At 44.3% G+C, this 27,460-nt stretch overlaps 1 protein-coding gene across 1 annotated transcript in view; it reads right to left on the bottom strand.

The window, feature by feature from the left end:
• Positions 1 to 27,460, bottom strand: part of LOC144511409 (striatin-3-like) — a 76,397-nt gene that overhangs the window by 45,916 nt on the left and 3,021 nt on the right. The window contains exons 2-4 of the mRNA XM_078241739.1: positions 9,109 to 9,212; positions 6,356 to 6,429; positions 2,077 to 2,158 (exon numbers count right to left, since the gene is read on the bottom strand). Of these exons, the coding sequence (XP_078097865.1) occupies positions 2,077 to 2,158; positions 6,356 to 6,429; positions 9,109 to 9,212 (260 nt within the window). The remainder of the gene's footprint in view (positions 1 to 2,076; positions 2,159 to 6,355; positions 6,430 to 9,108; positions 9,213 to 27,460) is intronic.

Raw genomic sequence — 27,460 nt, 5'->3', positions numbered from 1 at the left:
GCCAGAATCAAACAACTGGAATGGGATGAGTTATTGAAGTTATCAATGCTTTGGAGCACTGAGTAAAGGTCACAACACTACCTTGTATCCAAAACAGTCCTAAAACATCTTTATTCTCCATCTCATAATAAATGATGCATCAAATTTCACCAGAAATATCAGCTCTCAAGTCTGAAATGAATGTTGTCTTGGGAATGAATGTTTAGTTCAGAATACGTGCATAGCTGATGAGTTTTTTGCAGTTATCATTAACTCCAGTTAATATCGATCTGTGATATGCTTGGATTTGATGTGTCACATTTCATTGTTCTTGAAACATACCACCCATACCACCTTCCTTTCCTCGCCAAAGCAACCTGACATGTCACCTTTGACTATAGTGCCCATCTTTCCAGAACTCTGGGGGTAATTCTCCCAGCGCTGGTTGTGTTGCACAGTGGGCTGGGAGACTCAAGCGGAGGCTGTTTCGCAGGCTCCCCGCTGGGCGCCACGGGCAGCTGGAATTCCGGCGCCGTTAGCTCCATGCCAGAAATCGGCGCGGAGCTGCACAAATTATTTAAATCGCCATTTCAAAATGTAATTAGCGGGCCTGGGACTAAAATCTCCGGCCCGCTAACCAAAGAACCGATGCCCAGAAGGCATCTTGGCATTGCCCATTGGGGGAGGGCCTAATGGGGGCGGGCAATCGGTAGGGGTTGGGAGGGTGTGTGTCCCGCTGCCGCTCGGCAATAGGGGTCAGTGGGGGAGTAAGCGGGGGCCAGCAATTGGGACTGGCCAACTGGGAGGGGGCGGGGAGGGGTTTGGTGCTGCAGGGTTGAGGGGTGTGTGTACCATCACCTAAACCACCTACTTCCACCACCGTCATATTTAAACAATGTCAATAGGGGAGGCGATTGGCCTAGTGGTATTATTGCTAGACTATTAATCCAGCAACTCAGCTAATGTTCTGGAGACCCGGGTTCAAATCCCGCCACGGCAACTGGTGGAATTTGAATTCAATAAAAAATATCTGGAATTAAGAATCTACTGATGAACATGAAACCATCGTCGATTGTCGGAAAAAACCCATCTGGTTCACCAATGTCCCTTTAGGGAAGGAAATCTGCCATCCTTACCTGGTCTGGCCTACATGTGACCCCAGAGCCACAGCAATGTGGTTGACTCTCAACTGCCCTTGGGCAACTAGGGATGGGCAATAAATGCTGGCCCAGCCAGCGATGCCCACGTCCCACGAATGAGTAATGAAAAAAACTAGGGGTAAATGTGACAAGGGACCTAGAATGGTGGTGCAAAGTGATACTGCAAAGTGCTCAGAGACAACATTCAATGCATCGCTAAGCCTGTTAACAACATGTTTGCATGGGGGTGTTACACTATGCACCACGGATGAGTTTATGTATTCATATATGTGCATGCATATATACATAGTATATTATATATAGTTTGTCGAGTTAAAAATGTTTCAAGAAAATCAAGGACTTGATTGCCGACACTTAGCATGTAAATTACAAGATGATCATTGTCATGCATGTAGTTTATATGCTGAAAAGCCAATGATGCATGATAAATGTACAGATACATTTGTCCAAGGTAAAACAGCAGACGATTGTAGACAAGTTTAATATTGTTGCCTTTGGGTTGTGCAGTGTGGCGCAACGTAAATAGGCTCCACTGCAGATACACGAATGATTCCAACATGTAGGGACAGGTAGAGAGACTCTGCAGCAAATACTCAATACCAGGTGTTTGCAAGTCCTTTATCTATGTGGGTCACACATAGCACAGAGACGTGGGAGGCCCAATACAGTTTAGATTCAGGTTCCCATTAAAACGCACATATCTCAAAGCACTGGTACAAAGCAGATCGTGATGGTTCAGTTTGGGACATGTCCATCACTGAGGCAACGACGTGAAGAACAGCCCTTTCCCAACCTCGAGGGCATGGAGTTCATTCAGGTCTAACCAGCCAACGAGTGTAAAGAAAACAGAGTCATTTAGGCTTTGTGAGCTGGGCAGGCCGCTTTCAGCCCCATGGGCCTCAATTTGGGACTGCAGATAATAGTGAGGTGTACTTACTGTCTCAGCAGCTGCCGCCCTTCTTTCCAGGATAATGGACTATTCTGTTCTATGGTTGATGTATCAGGGCCATTATTTATAACTGAAAAGAGAAAATATAGTGTTGATTTATAGCTGCACGATCATACATCCCAAAATAGTCTTGGATTACAAATTATGAAATATCGGATTAAACTCTTGTTTAAACCTGTTAAATACATTCTTGGCAACTTAGATTGCTAACCTTAACATTCCATTTTGTTTGGGATCATATCACGAGAAAGCGAAGGTATAATTAAAGAGCGGGTTTTTGAAAGGAGAAAGGAGTGGCAAAGAGAGAGAGCTCGACAAAAAGTTTCAGATACTCGTTCAGTAACTGCTTGCAAGTCTATTGCTCGTGGGGCGGCACGGTGGCACAGTGGGTTAGCACTGCTACCTCACAGCGCCAGGGACCCGGGTTCGATTCTCGGCTTGGGTCACTGTCCATGTGGAGTTTGTACTTTCTGCCTGTGTCTGCGTGGGTTTCCTCCGGGTGCTCCGGTTTCCTCCCACAGTCTGAAAGATGTGCAGGTTAGGTGCATTGGCCGTGCTAAATTCTCCCTCAGTGTAGCCGAACAGGCACCAGAGTGTGGCGACTAGGGGATTTTCACAGTAACTTCATTGCAGTGTTAATGTAAGCCTACTTGTGACTAATAAATAAACTTCAAAGTTGTGGGGTAATATTTAAACCTACAAGGAATCAAGGGTGCAGCAACATAAGCTTACAATATTCAATGGAAATAAAAGGATCGTGCTACTCCACCATCAATTTGTTGTGACTATTACACCACACTGCAGCCAACCAGTCTATTCTAGGTGTAAATATACATTAAAAGGATTTATAAAAAGGATCCAAGTGATATTTATTCTGTGACAACAACTAATATTTCTCATGTTGTGAAAGCAACTATCTTTATTTGTTCCCAAGATGTGGGTATAACTTGCCATTGACTGAACACCCCTAGTGTTCTTCTTGGAGGTCCACCTTTGTGAACCAGTGCTCCCACACTGGTGTTAAGTAGGGAATTCCAGGATACTGACGTAGTGAACACAAAGCAATGCTGATACATGTTCAAGTTAGAATCATAGAATCCCGACAGTGCAGGAGACCATTTGACCCATCGAGTCAGCACCAACTCTCCGACATGTTTGAGAACTCAGAGACGACAGCAATTTCAGGTCACTGCTACTTTCGTCCTTCTCAGTGGTAGAAATCAAGGTGAAGAAGGTGCAATGACCGTAGTCAGTTGATGGTGTTGAGCTTCTCAAGTGTTGTGACTGCAAGTGAATAGCAAGTATCCTATCATTTCTGTCTTGGAAGTGGTGACAAGGCTTTGAAGGAGCAGGAGGCAGGCAACTAATTGGCCAGATGCTCTGCTGATATGGCAATTCCTGTTGAGCATTTGGCCAATGGTGATCCTCAAGATATTAATGGTGGGGTCTGCGCAGTGGTGGTGTTATGAAAGGTTAAGAGGCCAGTGACTGAGATTTCTATTGTTCAAGATGGTCATTACCTGCCATTGATGCACCCAATATTCACAGTGCATTAGTGCTGGTCATGCTGTAGAGTGGCATGGGCAGATCTATTATCAGAGGAATTGTGACTAGAATTAACACTGAGCATATTGAGGGCAGGGTTCAGTGAAGGCCAGTGACCAAAGACGTTTCTCTAAGAAACTCCTGCAGCAATGTTCTGCGATTGTGCTGAATGGCAATCATCATCTTTGTACCAGGTATGACTCTAGCTATTGAAATGCATTCCTTTTGATTCCCATCACCGAATAAGCTCAGTTTTGCCTGGGCACCTGGGTGCCATATTCAACTAAACACTGCCTTTGATGTAGCAGGTAGCTGATCTGCCATTTTAATCTTCCGCCCACGTCCAAATTAAGGCTCTGGAGCCGAGTGATTCTGGTTGATCCAAACTGACCATGTTTGTGGTGAGTAGTTGTCACTTGAATACTGGAATCGCTTTACTAATGATTAGGAGGAGGCCAGTGCGTTGGGGGGTTATATCTTTGCCATTTTTTGCGGACAGGACATAATTGCAATTTTCCAGTATTATATCTATACTGGACCCTTCGTATGTTCTATCCAAGTGTTAAATAGCAACCGGACGCATTGCTTTGAAAATCTGCAGTACCTCCAGTAGGCAAGTCTAGAACTACGCAAGGAGCAGTTTCAAATTTCAATGTGTTTACTTTATGGTCTGGAAATCCAAGTAGTTACTCCACCCAATTCTACTTCACACCAAATCATGTTGGAATTTCACATCAATTGCGCTTACGAGAGAATTCAACCTATACAGGTCCAGGCTTATCTCTATTCTTGCAGCTGCTTCGTTAAGTGCCGACAACAACACTTACTATCATGTGCCACATAGTGCAGATGTCTCACATTGAATTCCTAGTCTGATCGAGGTTAACTGATCCCCATCCAGCAAGGTAGATGGGGTTAGAACGTAACAGCGCAGTACAGGCCCTTCGGCCCTCGATGTTGCGCCGACCAGTGAAACCAATCTAAAACCCATCTAACCTACACTATTCCAATATCATCCATATGTTTATCCAATGACCATTTAAATGCCCTTAATGTTGGCGAGTCCACTACTGCTGCAGGCAGGGCATTCCACGCCCTTACCACTCTCTGAGTGGGCCCCAAGTTTATGGAGGCCTGAAAAAAAAGACTAGATAAAGATCAGCCAGCCAAACTGGAAAGTGATGTGTGTGCAGAATATGTGGCGATAGGATTGCAGGCAGCTACGGTACCCTCCATAGCCAAATAACCTACCAACAGTTACTGCCAGAGAGTACATCGGTGTGATGGCAAATATAGAAAAATGAGAATAATCACTGCGATTCCTGCATGTGTTTAATACTGGTACAAACTTAGATCTGCTATCTGTTCCTTCCCTATTACAAACCGGATCACTCAGATTTTAATATGAAACTTTGACGTAGTAGATGCATAAAGACAAGGGCGTGAGCTCTTATAGTATAGGTCATCTGAATTGATTAAAGTAATAAACTATGGACATCCTTCTTGACTTGGATTGTGCCTGACAAGGGCACTTCAAGTTGCATACCATCACAATTAAACAGTATAAGTTATGGGTCTGTTGCTGGTGGTCATGGAATCTATTTGGGTTAAAGAATTAAGAGCATTGGAGAGATTTATGTATGGTTGTATTCCTATTAGTAACACGATGCCAAATGAGCCTAGAGAAGTCACTGTACAAGTGTGGTTTTAATTTGGGCAATGATTTATCATAGGTTGACAATTCATGGCAAATAGTGATCAATATATACAATAGTAAAGTGATCAATCCAGGATCATTTAAGAACAACTGGGTATGGGAATAAAGAGTTGATCGGGTTTCTCTGGATAGAATCATACAATCCTTACAAAGTAGAGGGAGGCCATTCAGTCTGCACCAACTTTCCAACAGTGCATCCCACCCAGGCCCTATCCCCATTTACCCATGTATTTGCCCCGCTAACTCCCCTAACCTACACATCTTGGGACACTAAGGAGCAAGTTAGCATGGCCAATCCACCTAACCCGCACATCTTTGGACTGTGAGAGGTAACCAGAGCACACAGAAGAGACCCACGTAGTCATGGGGAGAACGCGGAAACTCCGCACAGGCTGGAATCGAACCCGGGTCCCTGGTGCTGTGAGGCAGCCATGTTAACCACTCTGCCGCCATGCCACCCAGTTGGATAGCTAAACTAAGTTGAGCCAAATGGTCTTCCTCACCTTTAGCAAATCCCACCAATTTCTACCCTTACAACAGTTGACCCAAGTTTTTACAGAAAATGTCAAAAGGAGTATTCTGTCAGAGGGGGTAAAGCTGTTGGATTTTGCCAAGTGGTCGCTGTTCCCTCAGGGGCCATTCTGAACACTGACTTAATGAAATGCATTTTAAAAGGGCCAGGAGAGGAACACACCTCAAGAGTGCAAGTGGCAATGCAATCAGCACAATAAGAAGGAAGAGTGAGTGCGGCACCAGGCTCGAGTGTCTGCAGACATTTTTCTATGTTAAAGCTGCTATATAAACCGTCACAACTGGAACTGAGTTGAGCAGACAGGTGTGGCGGGAACAGATTGACGTGGAGAGTGTGGCAGGAAGGGAAAGATAAATGCAGGTATGGGAAAGCACCATGACCATCTCACTTACCCATACTGTACACCTGCAAGTTACTTTCAATTGAAGGTATGAATTAGTCTCAGGCAAAATGTGTCTTATTTCTCAACATACCTGAATCAGGCGCGTCTGTCTTTGAGTCACCTTGAACTGGTTCTGTTCCATACTTCAGTTTGTGATATTTTGTCCTAGAAAAAAAGTGAAATGAAAAAATGTGCTAATGTAAAATTAACAAGTGATAGTTACATGAATAGAGCACCTAACTTGGGAAAAGGAAAATGCAAAATATGTATAATTGAAATTTGGACATGTTCATCTTCCTGACATAGCCTGGGGATTGATTCCCACAAATCCCAATGCTTCCAGCAATTAAGCCCATGCTAAATTTAAAGGGCATTTTTAATTTCCCTTCCTTTTACAGCAAGTTGCTTTTAACACATCTTCAGCAAAGGTGGTTTTACAAGATTAAAGAGGGACTTTCACTATCATCAGCAGCCCTTAAGTACCTCTTATTCTTTACATGAGTGGTGGCAGGGTTATTACTATGGAAAGCAGCACAGCAGAGACCAATCTTATGGCCACTAAACATCATCTCATGCGCCCCTGTAAGGGAAAGGGGTTCCAATTAATCGGAAACAGGAACTCTGGTTGGCATATTTTTACAAGAAAACTAAGAAACCTTGGTGAAAGGTCAAGACCCTTACTGGCAAAAAGAGTTTGCCATTGGTTGTTCAAAACAGGTTCCCTTCTCTCTCTCCATCAAATTTAGTTATACACATTCATAGAATCATAGAGGTTTACAGCATGGAAACAGGCCCTTTGACCCAATTTGTCCATGCCACCCAGTTTTTAAATCACTATGCTAGTCCCAATTGCCCACGTTTGGCCCATATCCTTCTGTACCCATCTTACCCATGTAACTGTCTTAATGCTTTTTAAAAGACAAAATTGTACCCGCCTCTACTACCACCAAAATAGGCTGCTGGAGATTGCAATTTGTGAAATCAGTTACAGCTACTATTTACACATTGGGAGCTGCGCATCAGGTTGGAACTTTTGCTCTCTCCTGATTTGTTACTTCACAATCTGATTTTCATCCTTCATACACACCCCCTCCCCAACCCCATGCTGGTCACTGCATGCTGATTCACTATATATGACACACATTCACTAGATACAGATCCTACCTTATTAGACCATAAGACATAGGAGCAGAATTAGGCCACTCGGCCCATTGAGTCTGCTCCACCATTCAATCATGGCTGATTTTTTTTCTCATCTCCATTCTCCTGCCTTTTCCCCATAACCCCTGATCCCCTTATTAATCAAGAACCTATCTATCTCTGTCTTAAAGACACTCAATGACCTGGCCTCCACAGCCTTCTGCAGCAAAGAGTTCCACAGATTCACCACTCTCTGCCTGAAGAAATTCCTCCTCATCTCTGTTTTAAAGGATCGTCCCTTTAGCCTGAGGTTGTGCCCTCTGGTTCTAGTTTTTCCTACTAGTGGAAACATCCTCTCCACATCCACTCTATCCAGGCCTCGCAGTATCCTGCAAGTTTCAATAAGATCCCCCCTCATCCTTCTAAACTCCAACGAGCACAGACCCAGAGTCCTCAGCCGTTCCTCATACAATAAGCTCTTCATTCCATGGATCATTCTTGTGAACCTCCTCTGGGTCCTTTCCAAAGCCAGCACATCCTTCCTTAGATATGGGGCCCAAAACTGCTCACAATATTCCAAATGGGGTCTGACCAGAGTCTTATACAGCCTCAGAAGTACATCCCTGCTCTTGTATTCTAGCCCTCTCGACATGAATGCTAACATTGCATTTGCCTTCCTAACTGCCGACTGAACCTGCACATTAACCTGAAGAGAATCTTGAACAATGATCCCAAGTCCCTTTGTGTTCCAGATTTCCTAAGCATTTTCCCATTTAGAAAATAGTCTATGCCTCCATTCCTCCTTCCAAAGTGCATAACCTCAGACTTTTCCACATTGTATTCCATCTGCCACTTCTTTGCCCACTCTCCTCATCTGTCCAAGCCCTTCTGCAGCCCCCCTGCTTCCTCAATACTACCTGTCCCTCTACATATCTTTGTATCAGCTGCAAACTTAGCAACAGTGCCTTCAGTTCCTTCTTCTAAATCGCTAATGCAGATTGTGAAAAGTTGTGGTCCCAGCACCGACCCCTGAGGCACACCACTAGGCACCGGCTGCCATCCTGAAAAAGACCCCTTCATCCCCACTCTCTGCCTTCTGCCAATCAGCCAATCCTCTATCCATGCCAGGATCTTACCCATAACACCATGGGGACTTAACTTATTTAACACTCTCCTATGCGGCACCTTGAAAGGCCTTCTGGAAATCTAAGTAAATCACGTCCACTGATTCTCCTTTATCTAACTTCCTTGTTACATCCTCAAAGAACTCTAATAGATTTGTCAGACATGACCTCCTCTTGACAAAGCCATGCTGACTCAATCCTACTTTATCATGCACTTCCAAGTACTCTGTGATCTCATCTTTAATAATGGACTCTAAAATCTTGCCAATGACTGAAGCCAGGCTAACCGGCCTATAATTTCCTGTCTGCTGCCTCCCTCCCTTCCTAAACAGCGGCACTACATTAGCTACTTTCCAGTCCTCTGGGACCCTCCCTGCCTCCAGTGATCATTTTTATTGATCTGAACCCATTAGGACTGAGCTTTTGAAATGTTATTTCAAAGCCAACTTTTTTTTTTCTGTAATTCTCATTATCCCAAAGTAGCTTTCGATGCAAATTTTAAAGCAAGACAAACCATGCTTTCTCATCTCAGGTAGCTACACAGTATTCTTGGGGAGGACCCAGAGTCTGCAAGGCTTACCTTTCTTGCTTTAAGGCGTATTCCAGCATCTTAATTCTCCGGACCAGATCCTTCTTGAGATTCTCCTGACCTTTCCTCTCTCCTTGGAGAAAGGCGACACGTGCCTTTAAATGATCAAAGCAGATACCAATCAGTAAAACAGTTCAAGAGCTTGCTGCGTTTAAATTTCTGCTGTGGAACAGGCGGACGTATTGCACTATTTGGAAGAGGAGCAGGAGTTATCCCTGGAGTCCTGGCCAACATTTATCCCTCAAATAAAATTATTCTTTGGTCATTGTCATATTGCTGTTTGTGGGAGCTTGCTGTGAACAAATTGGCTCCCTCTTTTACAACAGTGACTTCATAAGTACTTCACGAGATTCAAAGTGAAGAACTTTGTGATGTCCCGAGGTGTTAGAATGTAACTGGTGACAACTTTGTATTGGATGTAATGTGACCAATGGTAACAAGCTGACCCAGTAAACCATGCAACCAATTACAGAATGATGTGATAGTTAGCTGACCAGCTGACTCACGCTGGGAATTGTGGAGAGCTTGGAGTGGCCCAGGGCAAGGCCCAAGTTTGGAGTAATGAAGTTTCTTTATTAAACCCTTTCTTCGATTTGTAAGTTGTAGTAAGTTTTTGTTATATTTTCATTGTATGCATTTGAAGAGTTCCTTTTGAAGAAACATGAGATTCTGAAAGTTGCAACATCAATTCAAATCTTTTCTTTAATCCAATGCGTTGTCAATCCTGGTTGGGGACACACTAGAGGAAAAGCAGTGGATGAGCGATTGAAAAACAACAAAGATGTTGGAAATTTGAAATTAAAAACAGAAAGTGCTGTAAATACACAGCAAATTTGTCAAAATATGTCAAGTGGAAAGACAGAGGAGGCACTTCCTTACAAACAACTAAAGAATGGTGCCGGCGTTAGACTTGCATTAGGATGCCTGCCCACTTTTAAGAGAGGGACAGGTAGTATTGAGGAAACAAGGGAGGCTGCAGAAGGACTTGGACAGGTTAGGAGAGTGGGCAAAGAAGTGGCAGATGGAATACAATGTGGAAAAATGTGAGGTTATGCACTTTGGAAGGAGGAATGGAGACAGACTATTTTCTAAATGGGGAAATGCTTAGGAATTCAGAAAACAAAGGGACTTGGGATCATTGTTCAAGATTTTCTTAAGGTTAATGTGCAGGTTCAATCAGCAGTTAGGAAGGCAAATGCAATGTTAGTATTTACGTCAAGGAGAGGGGAAAGGTCAGGAGAATCTCGAGAAGGATCTGGTCCGGAGAATTAAGATGCTGGAATACGCCTTAAAGCAAGAAAGGTAAGCAGGGATGTACTTCAGCGGCTGTATAAGGCTCTGGTCAGACCCCATTTGGGGAATTGTGAGCAGTTTTGGGCCCCATATCCAAGGAAGGACGTGCTGGCTTTGGAAAGAGTCCAGAAGAGGTTCACAAGAATGATCCATGGTATGAAGAGTTTGTAGTATGAGGAAAGGTTGAAGGCTCTGTACTCGTTGGAGTTTAGAAGGATGAGGGGGGAGCTTATTGAAACTTACAGGATGCTGCGAGGCCTGGTTAGAGTGGACGTGGAGAGGATGTTTCCACTAGTAGGAAAAACTAGAACCAGAGGGCACAACCTCAGGCTAAAGGGACGATTCTTTAAAACAGATAGGAGGAATTTCTTCAGGCAGAGAGTGGTGAATCTGTGGAACTCTTTGCCGTAGAAGGCTGTGGAGGCCAGGTCATTGAGTGTCTTTAAGACAGAGATAGATAGGTTCTTGATTAATAAGGGGATCAGGGGTTATGGGGAAAAGGCAGAAGAATGCGGATGAGAAAAAAAAAATCAGCCGAGTGGCCTAATTCTGCTCCTATGTCTTATGGTCTGAACAGTACATGCCAAGACAAGTTCCAGTGAAGGACAGCAAAGTATATAAAAACAAAATCCTGTAGATGCTGGAAATCTGAAATAAAACCAGAAAACACTGGACATACTCAGCAGGTCTGGCAGTATCTGTGGAGAAACAGAGTTAATGTTTCAGGTATGTGACCTTTCATCAGAACTGGAAAAAGTGAACAATGTAATAGCTTTTGAATAAGTGAAGTGGAGAAGACTAAAAGAAAACGTCAGGGTGGCGGGAAGGAGGGAAATGCAATTTTGTTGAAATCAAAAGGTAGTGATATAGCTAAGTATCCCAAATGGTAAGTAGAGGGAGAAAATGTGCATGGGAGATCTGCACAAGGCCAACCAGTGGTTGGTGAGGGGGCCATCGCTCTGAACACGTGGAGTTTTCCACTTTGGTTATACCTCTTTCTGGTAAAAGGAAGAATGAGCTTAGAATCATAGAATTCCTACAGTGCAGAAGGAGTCCTTTCACCCCATTGAGTCTGGAATGTTGAGCTGGAGTGGCGGCTGGGGACACAGTAGAGCGTCCGCGAGGGGGGGGGGGAGTATCAGGGATAGCACAGAGAGAGGTGGTCACACCGCAGGCTCAGACTCCAGAGGCAGGAAGGGAATGGGTGACCACCAGGCAGAGCAAGAGAGCTAGGCAAGCAGTGCAGGAATCTCCTGTGGCCATTCACCTGCAGAACAGGTATACCATTCTGGATACTGTTGAGGGGAATGGCCTCTCAGGGGAAAATAGTAACAGCCAAACGATTGCACCACAGTTGTTTCTGCTGCAGAGGGGAGGAGTAAAAGGTGTGGCAATGCAATAGTTACAGGGGATTCAATTATAAGGGGAATAGATAGGAGTGGCTGCAAACGAGACTTCAGGATGGCATGTTGCCTCCCTGGTGCTAGGGTCATGGAGCGGCTTCAGGACATTCTGAAGGGGGAGGGCAAACAGCCAGTGGTCATAGTACATGTTGGTACAAATGACAAAGGTAAAAAAAGAATAAGGTCCTAAAAGCAGAATAATAGGACCTCAAAAGGTAGTGATCTCAGAATTACTACCTGTGCCACATGCTAGTCAGAGTAGAAACAGCAGGATACATAGGATGAATACATGGCTGAAAAGATGGTGAGAGGGAGAGGGTTTCAGATTCCTAGGGCAACCGTTGTAAGGATTCAGAGCAAGGGGAATTAAGAACAAAAGGAAAAGAGAGTAAGGATAATAAGGAAAGTGATAGACAGAGAAATCAAGGGCCAGAGTCAGGTAAGGACCAAGTAAAAAAATAAACATGCTAGAAGTACCCATCTTAAGCTTTTGTATCTGAATGCTCAGAGCATTCAAAGCAAAATGGATGAACTAGTTGCACAGATAGATGTAAAGGGTTACGATATAGTTGGCATGACGGAGATGTGGCTCCAAGGTAAGCAAGGATGGGAACTAAACATTGAGGACAATTCAGTGTTTAGGAAGGACAGAAAAGAAAAGGTGGAATTGCATTGTTGATTAACGATGATATTGAGGAAAATTTTTAGCAAAGACGACGTGGAATCTGTATGGATCGAGTAACTAAACAAGGGGCAAAAAACATTGGTGAGAGCGGTTTATGGATCACCAAACTGTAGGAAAAGCAGTAGACAGGAAATCAGAGATGCAGGTGTTGAAGGAACATTGTGATTGTTTGACTTTAATCTGCATATAGATTGGGTAAGTCAATTTAGTCACAGAACAATAGAGGAGGAATTTCTGGAGTGCATATGGGATGGTTTTCTGGAGCAATATTACTAGAATCCATTATTAAGGATTTCATAACTCAGCAGTTAGAAAGCAGTGGTATAATCAGACAAAGTAAGCATGGATTTATAAAGGGGAAATCTATTGGAATTCTTTGAGCATGTAACTAGTAGAGTTGCCCGAAGAGAACCAGTGGAAGTGGTGTATTTAGACTTTCAAGACTTTCGACAAAATCTCACGTAACAGACTACTATGTAAAGTTAAAGTGCATGGGATGTCTTGAAACAAAGTTGGGTGGGAGGGTGAGCTGTGAGGAGGATACAGAGATATCTCAGCATGCTTTGGACAGACTATGTGTGTGGACAACTGCATGGCAGAGGCAGCACTGTAGATAAATATGAGGTTATCCACTCTGATAGCAATAATAGGAAGACAGATTATTACTTGAATGGGTGTAAATTGAGAGGAGTGGACACTCAACAGGTGGAGTAGGTGGTGAAGAAGGCATATGGTATGCTTGCCTTTATAGGACGGGGTATAGAGTATAAAAGCTGGAGTCTGATGATGCAGCTGTATAGAACGCTGGTTAGGCCACATTTGGAGTACTGCGTCCAGTTCTGGTCGCCGCACTACCAGAAGGACGTGGAGGCGTTAGAGAGAGTGCAGAGAAGGTTTACCAGGATGTTGCCTGGTATGGAGGGTCTTAGCTATGAGGAGAGATTGGGTAGACTGGGGTTGTTCTCCTTGGAAAGACAGAGAATGAGGGGAGATCTAATAGAGGTGTACAAGATTATGAAGGGTATAGATAGGGTGAACAGTGGGAAGCTTTTTCCCAGGTCGGAGGTGACGATCACGAGGGGTCACGGGCTCAAGCTGAGAGGGGCGAAGTATAACTCAGATATCAGAGGGACGTTTTTTACACAGAGGGTGGTGGGGGCCTGGAATGCGCTGCCAAGTAGGGTGGTGGAGGCAGGCACGCTGACATCGTTTAAGACTTACCTGGATAGTCACATGAGCAGCCTGGGAATGGAGGGATACAAACGATTGGTCTAGTTGGACCAAGGAGCGGCACAGGCTTGGAGGGCCGAAGGGCCTGTTTCCTGTGCTGTACTGTTCTTTGTTCAACGTGACCTTGGAGTCCTCGTGCATTAGTTGCTGAAAGTAAACACGCAGGTACAGCAGGCAGTAAAGGCGGCAAATAGTGTGTTGGCCTTCATAGCGAGAGGATTTGAGTATAGGGATAGGGATGTTTTGCTGCAATTGTACAGGGCATTGGTGAGGCCACATCTGGAGTATTGTGTGCAGTTTTGGTCTCCTTATCGGAGGAAGGATGTCCTTGCTCTAGAGGGAGCACAGCGAAGGTTTACCAGGCTGATGCCTGGGATGGCAAGTCTGTCATATGAGGAGAGACTAAGCCAGTTAGAATTATATTCACTGGAGATTAGAAGAGTGAGAGTGGATCTCATAGAAACTTATAAAATTCTAACAGGATTAGACAGGGTAGATTCAGAAAGAATGTTCCCGATGGTGGGGGGAGTCCAGAACTAGGGGTCATAGTTTGAGGACAAGGTGAGGAGAAATTTCTTCACCCAGAGGGTGGAGAAAGTGTGGAATTCACCACAGAATGTAGTTGAGGCCAAAACGTTATGTGATTTCAAGAAATTAGATATAGCTCTTAGGGCTAAAGGGATCAAGGGATATGGGAGGGAAGGGGGGGAAAATCAGGATATTGAATTCAATGATCAGCCATGATCAAAATGAATAACGGAGCAGGCTCGAAGGGCCAAATGGCCTACTCCTGCTTCTAGTTTCTATGAGTCTACACCGACTCTCCGAAAGAGCATCTTACCCAGGCCCACCACCCCTCTGCCCTATCCCCATGCATTTACCATGGCTGATTCAACTAACCTACACACCTTTGGACTGAGGGGGGAAATTGGAGCACCTGGAGGAAACCCATGCAGACACGGGGAGGACGTACAAACTCCACACAGACAGTGACCCAAGGCCGGACTTGAACCCAGGTGCCTGGTGCTGTGAGGTGGCAGTGCTAAACACAGTGCCACCATGCCACATTTATCTAGCTTTTCATGACCTCCGGTTCCAAAGCAATGCGCAGACAATGAAGTGCTTTTGAAGTATAATCCCTGTTGTAGCAAACGTGGCAGCCAAGGTGCGCACAGCAAGCTCCCACACACAGCAATGTCACAATGGCTAAATAATCTGATTTACTGATGTTGGTTGAGGGATAAATATCAGCCAGGACATCAAAGAGAACTCCCCTGCTGTTCTTTAAAATAGTACCGAAGGATTTTTATGTCCATCTGAAAGTGAAGACATTGCCTCTGTTTAACATCTCTAACATTGCAATGTTCCCTCAGTATCATCCAGGAGTGCTGATTCATGAAGCGATAATGCAAGGCACTGCTGGCAACTGGGAAAATTCTGGCAGCAAGGAATCTTTGAACAATGGTTTAGCACCAGCGCCATAAAACCTTTCTTGCAATGTAAAAGAAGGCACTACACAAACTGAGACCTACGATGTTACAGAACGCTTTTGTAAAATAAAACCTGTGAAGAAACTTAACACATCACAAAGTACTTGGTGCCCCAAGTTACTCCAGGAGTAAAGAAAATACTTTTGTGTAGCTATGTTGGTAACATGGCTGCCATTCTGCACCAGCACCATACCACAAATAGCAAGGAGGTGAATGACTAGTTGATTTGTATTATTTGGTAACGTGCCTGAGGACATTGACCAGGGCATCAGCTGAACCCCCTGCTCTTCCACATAGTGGCACAGTGGTTAGCACTGCTGCCTCACAGCGCCAGGGACCCAGGTTCGATTCCCGGCTTGGGTCACTGTCTGTGCGGAGATTGTACGTTCTCCCCGTGTCTGCGTGGGTTTCCACCAGGTGCTCCGGTTTCCTCCCACAGTCCAAAAGACGTGCTGGTTAGGTGCATTGGCCGTGCTAAATTCGCCCTCAGTGTACCCGAACAGACGCCAGAGTGTGTAACTTCATTACAGTGTGAATGTGAGCCTACTTGTGACTAATAAATAAAGTTTAACTTTAACTTTATATTAATCCTGAATGCACGGTGGCACAGTGGTTAGCACTGCTGCCTCACAGCATCAGGGACCCGGGTTCGATTCCGAGTCTCGGGTCACTGTCTGTGTGGAGTTTGCATGTTCGCCCCGAGTCTGCGTGGGTTTCCTCCGGGAGCTCCAGTTTCCTCCCACAGTCCAAAAGACATGCTGGTTAGGGTGCATTGACCTGAACAGGCGCCGGACTGTGGCCACTAGGGGAATTTCACAGTAACTTCATTGCAGTGTCAATGTAAGCCTTACTTGTGACTAATAAATAAACTTTAACTTTAAAAACAGGCAGCTTTAACAGTTTATCTGAAGGATGAGCTTGTCAAATCATGCAGCATATCCGCATTACAACAGAGATTGTGAACTTGAGTCTTGGAGTAAGGGTCCAACAATAATCAGACACGAATGTGTACTATTTGAGGAACATAAAAATAACTGGAACCGAATAACCGGGGGTGGGGGAGGAGGAGGAATCAGGATATTGAATTCAATGATCAGCCATGATCAAAATGGGTGATGTAGCAGGTTTGAAAGGGCGAATGGCCTACTCCTGCTTCTAGTTTCTAGGATTGTTTAAAATTATGACCAAGTAACAGTCCGGCAGCAATTTGAAAGCATTTTTCAACAAATAAAAGGTACATTATCCCTTCATTCATACCAGGGTTTTCTTCAATAACATGAAATTTTACTTGCTGATGTTATTTTTATTGATGGATGCCTCTTGTTATTTAGGCCCTGAGATAATGCCCTGGGAAACTCCTGCTGTCAGTCACTGACTGCATCTTACATTGGCCTTGGATCAATCTCAGTGAAGTGCAACAAGGGATGTGCTAAATTATTTCCACTTGAGCTGTGGAAAGTACTGACAATATAATTAACTGCAAAGATCTTGACCTCCCAAATTTGGCTGCTGTACAGAACAAGCATTTTGAGTTTCATAACAACACTATAGAGTCAAGTGCTGGGATATTGTACAGAGTAGGTTTTCACTTACATTAATGTACATTGGCTTAAGAGCATTTTTGTCTAAAATGCATTTTTGTCTAAAATGCATGAAATAAACCAATGATAACATGGTACAACAGTGGTTAAAATTGTATTATTCAAGTAAGATGCAGTCTAGGCAATCTAAAGCACTACAGGGTTTGTTATAATGGTGCCATACCACTGGTGCAATTTATAGTGACCGAATTCCCACAAACCCAAATCATTGCTCAGTTTGAAGTTATTTTTTCTCTCCCTTGTTTCCTGAAAACATTAACTTTTTCAAGGATATGATTTAATATAGCAGCAGATCTCCAATACTACACAGTCCTACGTTTCATTGAGAAACCTAAGCTTTGACCCAAGTGAGCTCCAACCTCCCAATCTAAAAGATTTAAGCACGTAAGCTAGGCCAACAACACCCCATTATAGTACTGCAAGAAGTACCACCTATTTATTTTATTGTTGAATTGAAGTCCTGGCTGCCCTTTCAGATGGCCATTGAAGATCCAATAGCAATGCAGAAGAACAAGAGGGGAGTTTTTCCCTGGTATTAAAGTAAATGTCTATTTGTCACAAGGCTTACATTAACACTGCAGTGAAGTTACTGCAAAATTCCCCCCAGTCGCCACACTCCGGCACCTGTTCAGGTCAATGTACCTAACCAGCACGTCTTTCAGACTGTGGGAAGAAACCGGAGCGCCCGGAGGAAGCCCACGCAGATACGGGGAGAACATGCAAACTCCACTCTGTACAATATCCCAAGCTGGGAATCGAACCCAGGTCCCTGGCGCTGTGAGGCAGCCGTGCTAACCACTTGACCAACATTTATTCCCCAACTACTCCCCCAATAAGAAATAGGTTGTTAATTCACTGTTGTTTGTGGGACTTTGCATTGGATGAAGACAACCTGAAAGGAGATAGCTAAATGCAATTTATTTGATTGTACAGAGTACCACGACCGAGTCCAATAAACTCTTATTGTGTGTTCAAACTCTCAACAGACAGAATTTTTTTTGTATTCATTTGTGGGACATGGGCGTTGCTGGCTGGCTAGCATTTATTGCCAATCCCTAGTTGCCCTTGAAGGGCAGTTGCTGAGTCACATGTAGAACAGACAAAGCATGGCAGATTTCCTTCCCTGAAAGAACCATCTGGGTTTTTCCGATAATTGACAATGGTTTAATCGTCATCAGTAGATTCTTAATTCCAATTTTTTTTTGCTTGAATTCAAATTCCACCAACTGCTGTGGCGGGATTCGAACCCAGGTCCCCAGAACATTAGCTGGGCTCCTGGATTAATAGTCCAGTGATAATACCGCTAGGCCATCGTCTTCCCTTAGGCCAATACAGATACAATCAGCCATCCCAGTGGCCAATACAGATACAATCAGCCATCCCAGCACACACTGAGAATAAGACTTGGAAACCTTCTTGACTATCTGGCTTAGCTGCATGTTGTCTCTCTCAAGTGAGCCAATGGGACAGCTTCTAAAAGGGTTTATTTTACACTTACTGTCCCTTGGCACAAAGCTGGCATGACAGAAGCACGCTCACAAAACGGTACCTTCACAGAATTACCCCAGTGACTGTTACTCTAATACAATGGTGCTATTAACAACCATCTGTCATGTAAAAGGTACAAAACTCTGTAGCATATGCCAAGTCCCTTCTAATTTACAAGATGGACCACTGGCATCCATTATTGCTGGCTACAATCCACAATGTCTGGGATCATTAGCTTAAACCAGTCCAGACCTTTGAACAGGAACAATGGCAGACAGTGGCAGTAAAACGTGCAAATCACCAACAAGGCTTGTTTATTTCAGAATTATGTTATTTCATATGGTGCTTCGGGAGTGTCCAATAAAGCCAAAGCTTGCTTATACATCAGAGAGATTAATTTTGCCAAAGCTTTAGATGATGTTACTTGGCTGCTCCCCCAGCCCAGAATAGGAAGGTCTGAACAAGGGAAAAGTTATATAAAGTATGAATTTTTAAAAATGCTAACTCCCCTGATAGCTTATTGGAGGAATGAACTGCCTTCGCTCCAGCATTGGTAGCAGCTGTCAGACCCTTCATCCTGTTCACTGGAACTCCTTCTGCCGATTCATCTCCCTAGCTGCTTATAAAAACCGCCACACACCCTTTTCCTCAAATCAGGTCATTTTCATTATCCCTACCCTGGCTCTATTTTTCCCTTCTCCTTCCTGCTCGGCCTCCACAGTAAATCCTTTTATAGAACATAGAACATTACAGCGCAGAACAGGCCCTTCGGCCCACGATGTTGCACCGACCAGATAAAAAAAAAAACTGTGACCCTCCAACCTAAACCAATTTCTTTTCGTCCATGAACCTATCTACGGATCTCTTAAACGCCCCCAAACTAGGCGCATTTACTACTGATGCTGGCAGGGCATTCCAATCCCTCACCACCCTCTGGGTAAAGAACCTACCCCTGACATCGGTTCTATAACTACCCCCCCTCAATTTAAAGCCATGCCCCCTCGTGCTGGATTTCTCCATCAGAGGAAAAAGGCTATCACTATCCACCCTATCTAAACCTCTAATCATCTTATATGTTTCAATAAGATCCCCTCTTAGCCGCCGCCTTTCCAGCGAAAACAATCCCAAATCCCTCAGCCTCTCCTCATAGGATCTCCCCTCCATACCAGGCAACATCCTGGTAAACCTCCTCTGCACCCTCTCCAAAGCCTCCACATCCTTCCTGTAATGTGGGGACCAGAACTGCACACAGTACTCCAAGTGCGGCCGCACCAGAGTTGTGTACAGTTGCAACATAACGCTACGACTCCTAAATTCAATCCCCCTACCAATAAACGCCAAGACACCATATGCCTTCTTAACAACCTTATCTACTTGATTCCCAACTTTCAGGGATCTATGCACACATACACCTAGATCCCTCTGCTCCTCCACACTATTCAAAGTCCTCCCGTTAGCCCTATACTCAACACATCTGTTATTCCTACCAAAGTGAATTACCTCACACTTCTCCGCATTAAACTCCATCCGCCACCTCTCGGCCCAACTTTGCAACCTGTCTAAGTCTTCCTGCAAACTACGACACCCTTCCTCACTGTCTACCACACCACCGACTTTGGTGTCATCAGCAAATTTGCTAATCCACACAACTATACCCTCATCCAGATCATTAATAAATATTACAAACAGCAGTGGCCCCAAAACAGATCCCTGAGGTACACCACTTGTAACCGCACTCCATGATGAATATTTACTATCAACCACCACCCTCTGTTTCCTATCCGCTAGCCAATTCCTGATCCAATTTCCTAGATCACCCCCAATCCCATACATCTGCATTTTCTGCAGAAGCCTACCATGGTGAACCTTATCAAACGCCTTACTAAAATCCATATATACCACGTCCACTGCCTTGCCCCCATCCACCTCCTTGGTCACTTTCTCAAAAAACTCAATAAGGTTAGTAAGGCACGACCTACCTGCCACAAAACCATGCTGACTATCACCTATCACTTGGACTTGATGGTTTGAGTTATAAAGAGAGGCTGGATAGACTGGGACTTTTCTCCCTGGAGCTTAGAAGGCTTAGGAGTGATCTTATAGAGGCCTATAAAATAATGAGGGGCATAGATCAGCTAAGATAGTCAACATCTTTTTCCAAAAGTAGGGAGTCTAAAACTAGAGGGCATAGGTTAAAGGTGAGAGGGGAGAGATACAAAAGGATCCAGAGGGGCAATTTTTTCACACAGAGGGTGGCGAGTGTCTGGAACAAGGTGCCAGATTATAGTAGTGGAGGTGGGTACAATTTTGTCTTTTACAAAGCGTTTAGACAGTTACATGGGTAAGATGGGTATAGAGGGATATGGGCCAAATGTGGACAATTGAGGCTAGCTACAAAAAGGGGTGGCATGGACAAGTTGAGCCAAAGGGCCTGTTCCCACGCTGTAAACCTCTATGACTCTATAACCGCTGTGGAAATGCAGATACCTGGAAATGAAATGCAAGATCCAGAATAAAAATTAAAAAACAAATTGCTGGATGTCTGGGACTCAACATGGACGGTGCAGTAGATCAGGCACTGGCTGCCCCCCCTTTAGACCCAAGTTTGGATCCTGCCCAGATTGATGAGATGAAGATCATCTTCTTCTTCTAAGTAGCCATTGATCATTATATACAATACATTCCAATCCAGTCCCCAGCGAAGGTGCACTCCACAGCCAAAAATATCCTCGAGACAAATTTAACTCACAGGATGGTTTATGTTGAAATTGTGCATGTAACAGCAGCACCTCTTCCCAGTAACGAGTGCCTCAACGGTTAACTGGCTGAAACGCTATTATAAGTTTTCTAGTGTTCTATTCCCCCTTACGAATACCTCTTGCCTTGATGAGAATAAAACAAACAAGGAAGACGTTTTGTAGACATGCACATAGCAATAAATAATTTTGAATTTACATGTACACAGCTCATTGCTGAATTCAATATTTTTTTAAATCAGAAACACACTGCTGTTCAGAGCTCCCACCAGATGGGGAGGCAGTGGTGTAGTGGTATTGTTGCTGGACTAGTAATCTAGAGACCCAGGGCAAGATCTGAGGACCTGGGTTTAAATCCAACCACAGCAGATGGTGAAATTTAAGTTCATGGAGAATCATAGAATCCTACACTGCAGAAGGAGTCTGCACCGAGCACAATCCCACCCAGGTCCTATCCCCATAACCCCATGCATTTACCCTAGCTAGTCCCCCTGACACTAAGAGGCAATTTAGCATGGCCAATCCACCTAAGCCGCACATCTTTGGACCGTGGGAGGAAACTGGAGCACCCGGAGGAAACCCACGCAAACACGGGGAGAACATGCAAACTCCACACAGACAGTGACCCAATCAAACCCAGGTCCCTGGCACGTGAGGCAGCGGTGCTAATCACAGTGCCACCCTAAATTCAATAAAGAAATCTGGAATTAAAAGTCTAATGATGACCATGAAACCATTGTTGATTGTGGCAAAAACCCATCTGGTTCATTGATGTCCTTTAGGGAAGAAAATCTGTCTTCCTTACCCAGTTGGGCCGACATGTGACTCCATAGAACATAGAACAGTACAGCACAGAACAGGCCCTTCGGCCCACGATGTTGTGCCGAGCTTTATCTGAAACCAAGATCAAGCTATCCCACTCTCTATCATCCTGGTGTGCTCCATGTGCCTATCCAATAACCGCTTAAATGTTCCTAAAGTGTCTGACTCCACTATCACTGCAGGCAGTCCATTCCACACCCCAACCACTCTGAGTAAAGAACCTACCTCGGACATCCTTCCTATATCTCCCACCATGAACCCTATAGTTATGCCCCCTTGTAATAGCTCCATCCACCCAAGGAAATAGTCTTTGAACGTTCACTCTATCTATCCCCTTCATCATTTTATAAACCTCTATTAAGTCTCCCCTCAGCCTCCTCCGCTCCAGAGAGAACAGCCCTGGCTCCCTCAACCTTTCCTCATAAGACCTACCCTCCAAACCAGGCAGTATCCTGGTAAATCTCCTTTGCACTCTTTCCAGTGCTTCCACATCCTTCTTATAGTGAGGTGACCAGAACTGCACACAATATTCCAAATGTGGTCTCACCAAGTTCCTGTACAGTTGCAGCATAACCCCACGGCTCTTAAACTCCAACCCCCTGTTAATAAAAGCTAACACATTATAGGCCTTCTTCACAGCTCTCTATCCACTTGAGTGGCAACCTTCAGAGATCTGTGGATATGGACCCCAAGATCTCTCTGTTCCTCCACAGTCTTCAGAACCCTACCTTTGACCCTGTAATCCACATTTAAATTTGTCCTACCAAAATGAATCACCTCACATTTATCAGGGTTAAACTCCATCTGCCATTTTTCAGCCCAGCTTTGCATCCTATCTACGTCTCTTTGCAGTCTACAACAGCCCTCCACCTCATCCACTACTCCACCAATCTTGGTGTCATCAGCAAATTTACTGATCCACCCTTCAGCCCCCTCCTCTGGGTCATTAATAAAGATCACAAATAGCAGAGGACCAAGCACTGATCCCTGTGGCACTCCGCTAGCAACCTGCCTCCAGTCCGAAAATTTTCCATCCACCACTACCCTCTGTCTTCGATCAGATAGCCAGTTACCTATCCAAATCGGCCAACTTTCCCTCTATCCCACACCTCCTTACTTTCATCATAAGCCGACCATGGGGGACCTTATCAAACGCCTTACTAAAATCCATGTATATGACATCAACTGCCCTACCTTCATCAACACACTTAGTTACCTCCTCAAAAAATTCAATCAAATTTGTGAGGCACGACTTATGAGGCAGACCCACAATAATGTGGTTGATTCTCAACTGTCCCCTGAAATGGAGGGCAGTTATGGATAAATGCTGGCCCATCCAGCAATGCTCAGATCCCATTAATGCATAAGAGAGGCATACATTTCTGCTTGCGCTAAACAGAAAATGAGCCATTTACAGGAGCCAAGTATTTTGAGATTTTTCTTACTGAAGTGAGGGATGCTTTTTCTAGTCAGCTCTTCCCACCTCACTAAAGTCTTTTGCTGAGCACTGTAGCAGGAAAACAAAAAGGAGAAATCACAGCAAAGCCAATAACTAGCTGACTGAGTGCTATGGAGCAACATTATTATTCGATCGCTGGGTTTGTTTTACTACACCCGCAGATGGGCTGTGTGGCTGTATACAATGATGCCACTAACCACAACACGCACTGATTTGTATCAGGCCGAGTCAGCCGTTTGCTCTGAAAGTGTTCAGTTGCACTTTGAGCTTGGGACAGTGGAGTTGAAGATGTCATCCAAGGATTCCACTGCTATCTCCATCCAGTGCTTCCAACCAGAAAATGTGAATTTTGGGCATGGACAGACTCGGGATCAACTTCTCCTAGGATGATGCGGACAGCTATTTGAGTGACTGAGGAAATTGGTAGAGAAGAAACACAGCTAGTGCTTGGGATTCCACTTCATTAAAATAGTCAACTCTTAAACTGGAGGGTCAAGTAGAAAATTATAAATAACCAAATATGTTTCATATAGGCATCATTCACATTTGATTCCCACCAACCTTCCTCTCCCCATTCGTCTTTTTTCTAATCTGTAAGCTTAGACAGAATGTTGGTAGGATACGCACTGATGAAATTTGTGCCTAAGCATGGCTTCACTGAATATACTCACACAGGTACTGAAGAGGAGACAGGATAGTCATCAGGAACAAGAAATCTCACCAATCTTCTGTGACCCAGAAATGCTGAATCCAATTGTAACTGCCTTGGCTGAGATCATCTGACTGCAGGCCAAAGGCAGAACCTGGCAACTTCCTAATTTGCATGTCTGAACATTGGAAGGCAACTCACCCACCTCTTTTCCCACAAGTACAAGTATTCTTCATTAGCTAATGGGAACTTCTACTTAGCAGAGAAAACACAATTTACAGCATGTTTCTGTCTCTGGTTGTCTGAGTGTTCGGCCTGTTTAGCTTACCTTTTGGTTTAACCAAGGTCATGCTGAATTAAAATTTAAATCTTTCAGACCATCCATCCACCCTATTAACTTCGCGAATTAGTGGTACATAGGGAATTCCACGACAATTTAATTAATTTCATGAGACAGATGGGTAGAATTGACAAAGGAAGATGTTGTTAAAAGAATATTTAGTATCTTTCTCTCCGTCCTTGAGTCGATTATCATTACAGCTGGCAAAGACCAGGTCCCTGCAAAAGCTATTTTGAATCTGCCTACACCAGCCCCCTGCTCCACCCAAAGTTGAACCATAAAGATCAGGATGTGGCCAGATTCAAACCACAGTCTGTGCCATGTTAGGCACCATAGCCTTCGACAAATTGACATTCCTTGCCAGCCTCACCAGACGGCGCAGTTGTAATGAAAGAAACAATTGACCCGCGGCAGTAATTTTACAGATTGAACTAAAAAGAAAAACTATACATTTGAAAGCTGCTTGGATAATTCTGTTGATTCTCATTGCATTTACTTGAGCCGTATAAACTGGAAGACTCCTAATTGCTGATCTGTGCCAAGTTAATTGTAGCAGAGATACTAAAAGTAACTTATGTGCTTCTGTCCTCTTCCCCGTTCCTACTTTACAACAGTGACTGCACTTCCCAAAGTATTTTGTTGGTTTCAACTGCTTTGGGATATCCTGAGATTAAGAAAGGTCATATAGAAATACAAGTCCTTCTTTAAATTATCGACCAGCAAAAATGGCCTCTGCTCTCAGATAAAGAAAGGCCATTGATCACTGTACTGAGTGAGGGGTGACCAAAGTTCATGCAACCATTTCCCAGCAGGTCTTAGTACTTCCATGTGAAGAGGAGAGAATAGTTGGCAAAAGATGCAAAAGGGAATCTATCTAAACCATAGAATCCCTACAGTGAAGAAACTTCTGGGATTCTTGGTATTGGAAAAGTTGTACTTTTGGGAATATTTTCTTAAAAAGCAACTCAAGTGTAACAGGTAAACCCGAGTGACACATAATCCCAGAATCTGAACTTCTTGAGCTCATAACTGGAAACCAAGCTGTCAAATACTTAAAACTACTAGGCTAAGCACTGTTCATATGTTTCAATATTCAAATGTCAAGGAATTACTGCCACCAAGTCCCTGACCATCAACACTCCATTGATCAGAAACTATATTGCGCCAGCCAGATAATGATTTGACTACCAGAGGGCATAGGCTGGCTATTCTGAGACAAGTGGCTAACATTCTGACTTCCAAAAGCATCTCTACCAACTACAAGTCAAGACTGAGGTGAAATACTCTCCACTTGCTTGTATATGTGTATCGCTAAAAGCACTGAAGAAACTCTAGGACAGAGCACCCACTTGATCAGCACCTCATCCACTAACTTAAATACCCACTCCTCCTATCACTGGTGTAGTTTGAGGTATGGACTGTCCACGTGATTTGCTGCCAAAGCAATTTGCCAAAGATTCTCAGGAGTGCCTCCTTCTACCACCTGCAAGGGCACAGGTGGCAGATGCATAAAATACCCTCACCTCCTAAAATCACACACCATCATGACTTGGGCATATAATCATCATTCCTTAATTTGTCACTGGGTCAAAGTCCAGGAACTCCCTATGTAACAACATTGTGACAACACGTTTACCACACACGGATGCAACAGTACAAGAACCATCACCACCATCGGGGTAGCATGGTGGCACAGTGGTTAGCACTGCTGCCTCACAGCGCCAGGGACCTCTTTCTTCTGGCCTCGGATCACTGTCTGTGTGGAGTTTGCATGTTCTCCCCATGTCTGCGTGGGTTTCCTCCAGGTGCTCCGGTTTCTTCCCAGTCTGAAGATGTGCAGGTTAGGTTGATTGGCCATGCTAAATTGCCCCTTAGTGTCAGGGGACTAGCTAGGGTAAATCCGTGGGGTTACGGGGATAAGGCCTGAGTGGGATTGTCGAAACAGGCTTGATGGACCAGGGATTCTACGTTTGGATTTTCAAGCTACCATGGGGTAGGAGAAGAGGGAATGATCGGTCACTGACCTACTGGTCAAGCCTTTGTTTGCATTGCTGCTTAACAATTGAGTTGAAAGCATTTGGTATTATCCCAGGGTGTCTGTCTCGGATTATTTCCCCTCTTCATTTCTCCCTCACCCTCATCCCTTTCCACCTTAATGCCTCCAGTTTGCCACATCTAAAAATAATTCCATGTAGTTATTGGAACTCTTTAAGGAGCCCAAATAAAGATCCATGAATGGATTGGTGGAAAGAGGTGCAAATTTTCTGAGCCCCCATATTTAGGAACTCTGGCAAAAGTTGGACTTGGGGCACAGCATCCGCATCTACCGCAGTGTATTATTTTTTATATTAATATACTAGTCAAGGCTGGCATTTATTTTCTATCCATGGTTTGCGTGAAGATCATAGATTTATAGAATCCCTACAGTGCAGAAAGAGGCCATTCGGCCCATCAAACCTGCACCGACAACTATCCCACCAGGAAGCAAAGGAGAACATGCCCCTGTCTACATCAATGGGGACGAGAGCTTCAAGTTTTTAGGTGTCCAGATCACCAACAACCTGTCCTGGTCCCCCAATGCCGAAACTATAGTTAAGAAAGCCCACCAACCCCTCTACTTTCTCAGAGGACTAAGGAAACTTGGCATGTCAGCTACGAGTCTCACCAACATTTACAGATGCACCGTAGAAAGCATTCTTTCTGCCTGTATCACAGCTTGGTATGGCTCCTGCTCTGCCCAAGACCGCAAGGAACAGCCGTGAATGTAGCCCAATCCATCACGCAAACCATCCTCCCATCCACTGACTCTATCTACATTTCCCGCTGCCTTGGCAAAGCAGCCAGCATAATTAAGGACCCCACGCACCCCGGACATTCTCTCTTCCACCTTCTACCGTCGGGAAAAAGATACAAGAGTTTGAGGTCACGTACCAACTGACTCAAGAACAGCTTCTTCCCTGCTGCTGTCAGACTTTTGAATGGACCTACCTTGCATTAAGTTGATCTTTCTCTACACCCTAGCTACGACTGTAACACTACATTCTGCACTCTCTCCTTTCCTTCTCTATGAACGGTATGTTTTGTCTATATAGCGCGCAAGAAACAATACTTTTCACTGTATGGGAAT

The sequence above is a fragment of the Mustelus asterias genome, chromosome 24, assembly GCF_964213995.1.
Source record: "Mustelus asterias chromosome 24, sMusAst1.hap1.1, whole genome shotgun sequence".
In the NCBI taxonomy this organism is placed as follows: domain Eukaryota; kingdom Metazoa; phylum Chordata; class Chondrichthyes; order Carcharhiniformes; family Triakidae; genus Mustelus; species Mustelus asterias.
Note: the sequence above shows the minus strand (reverse complement) of the source record. Positions and strands in the feature narration are given on the sequence as shown.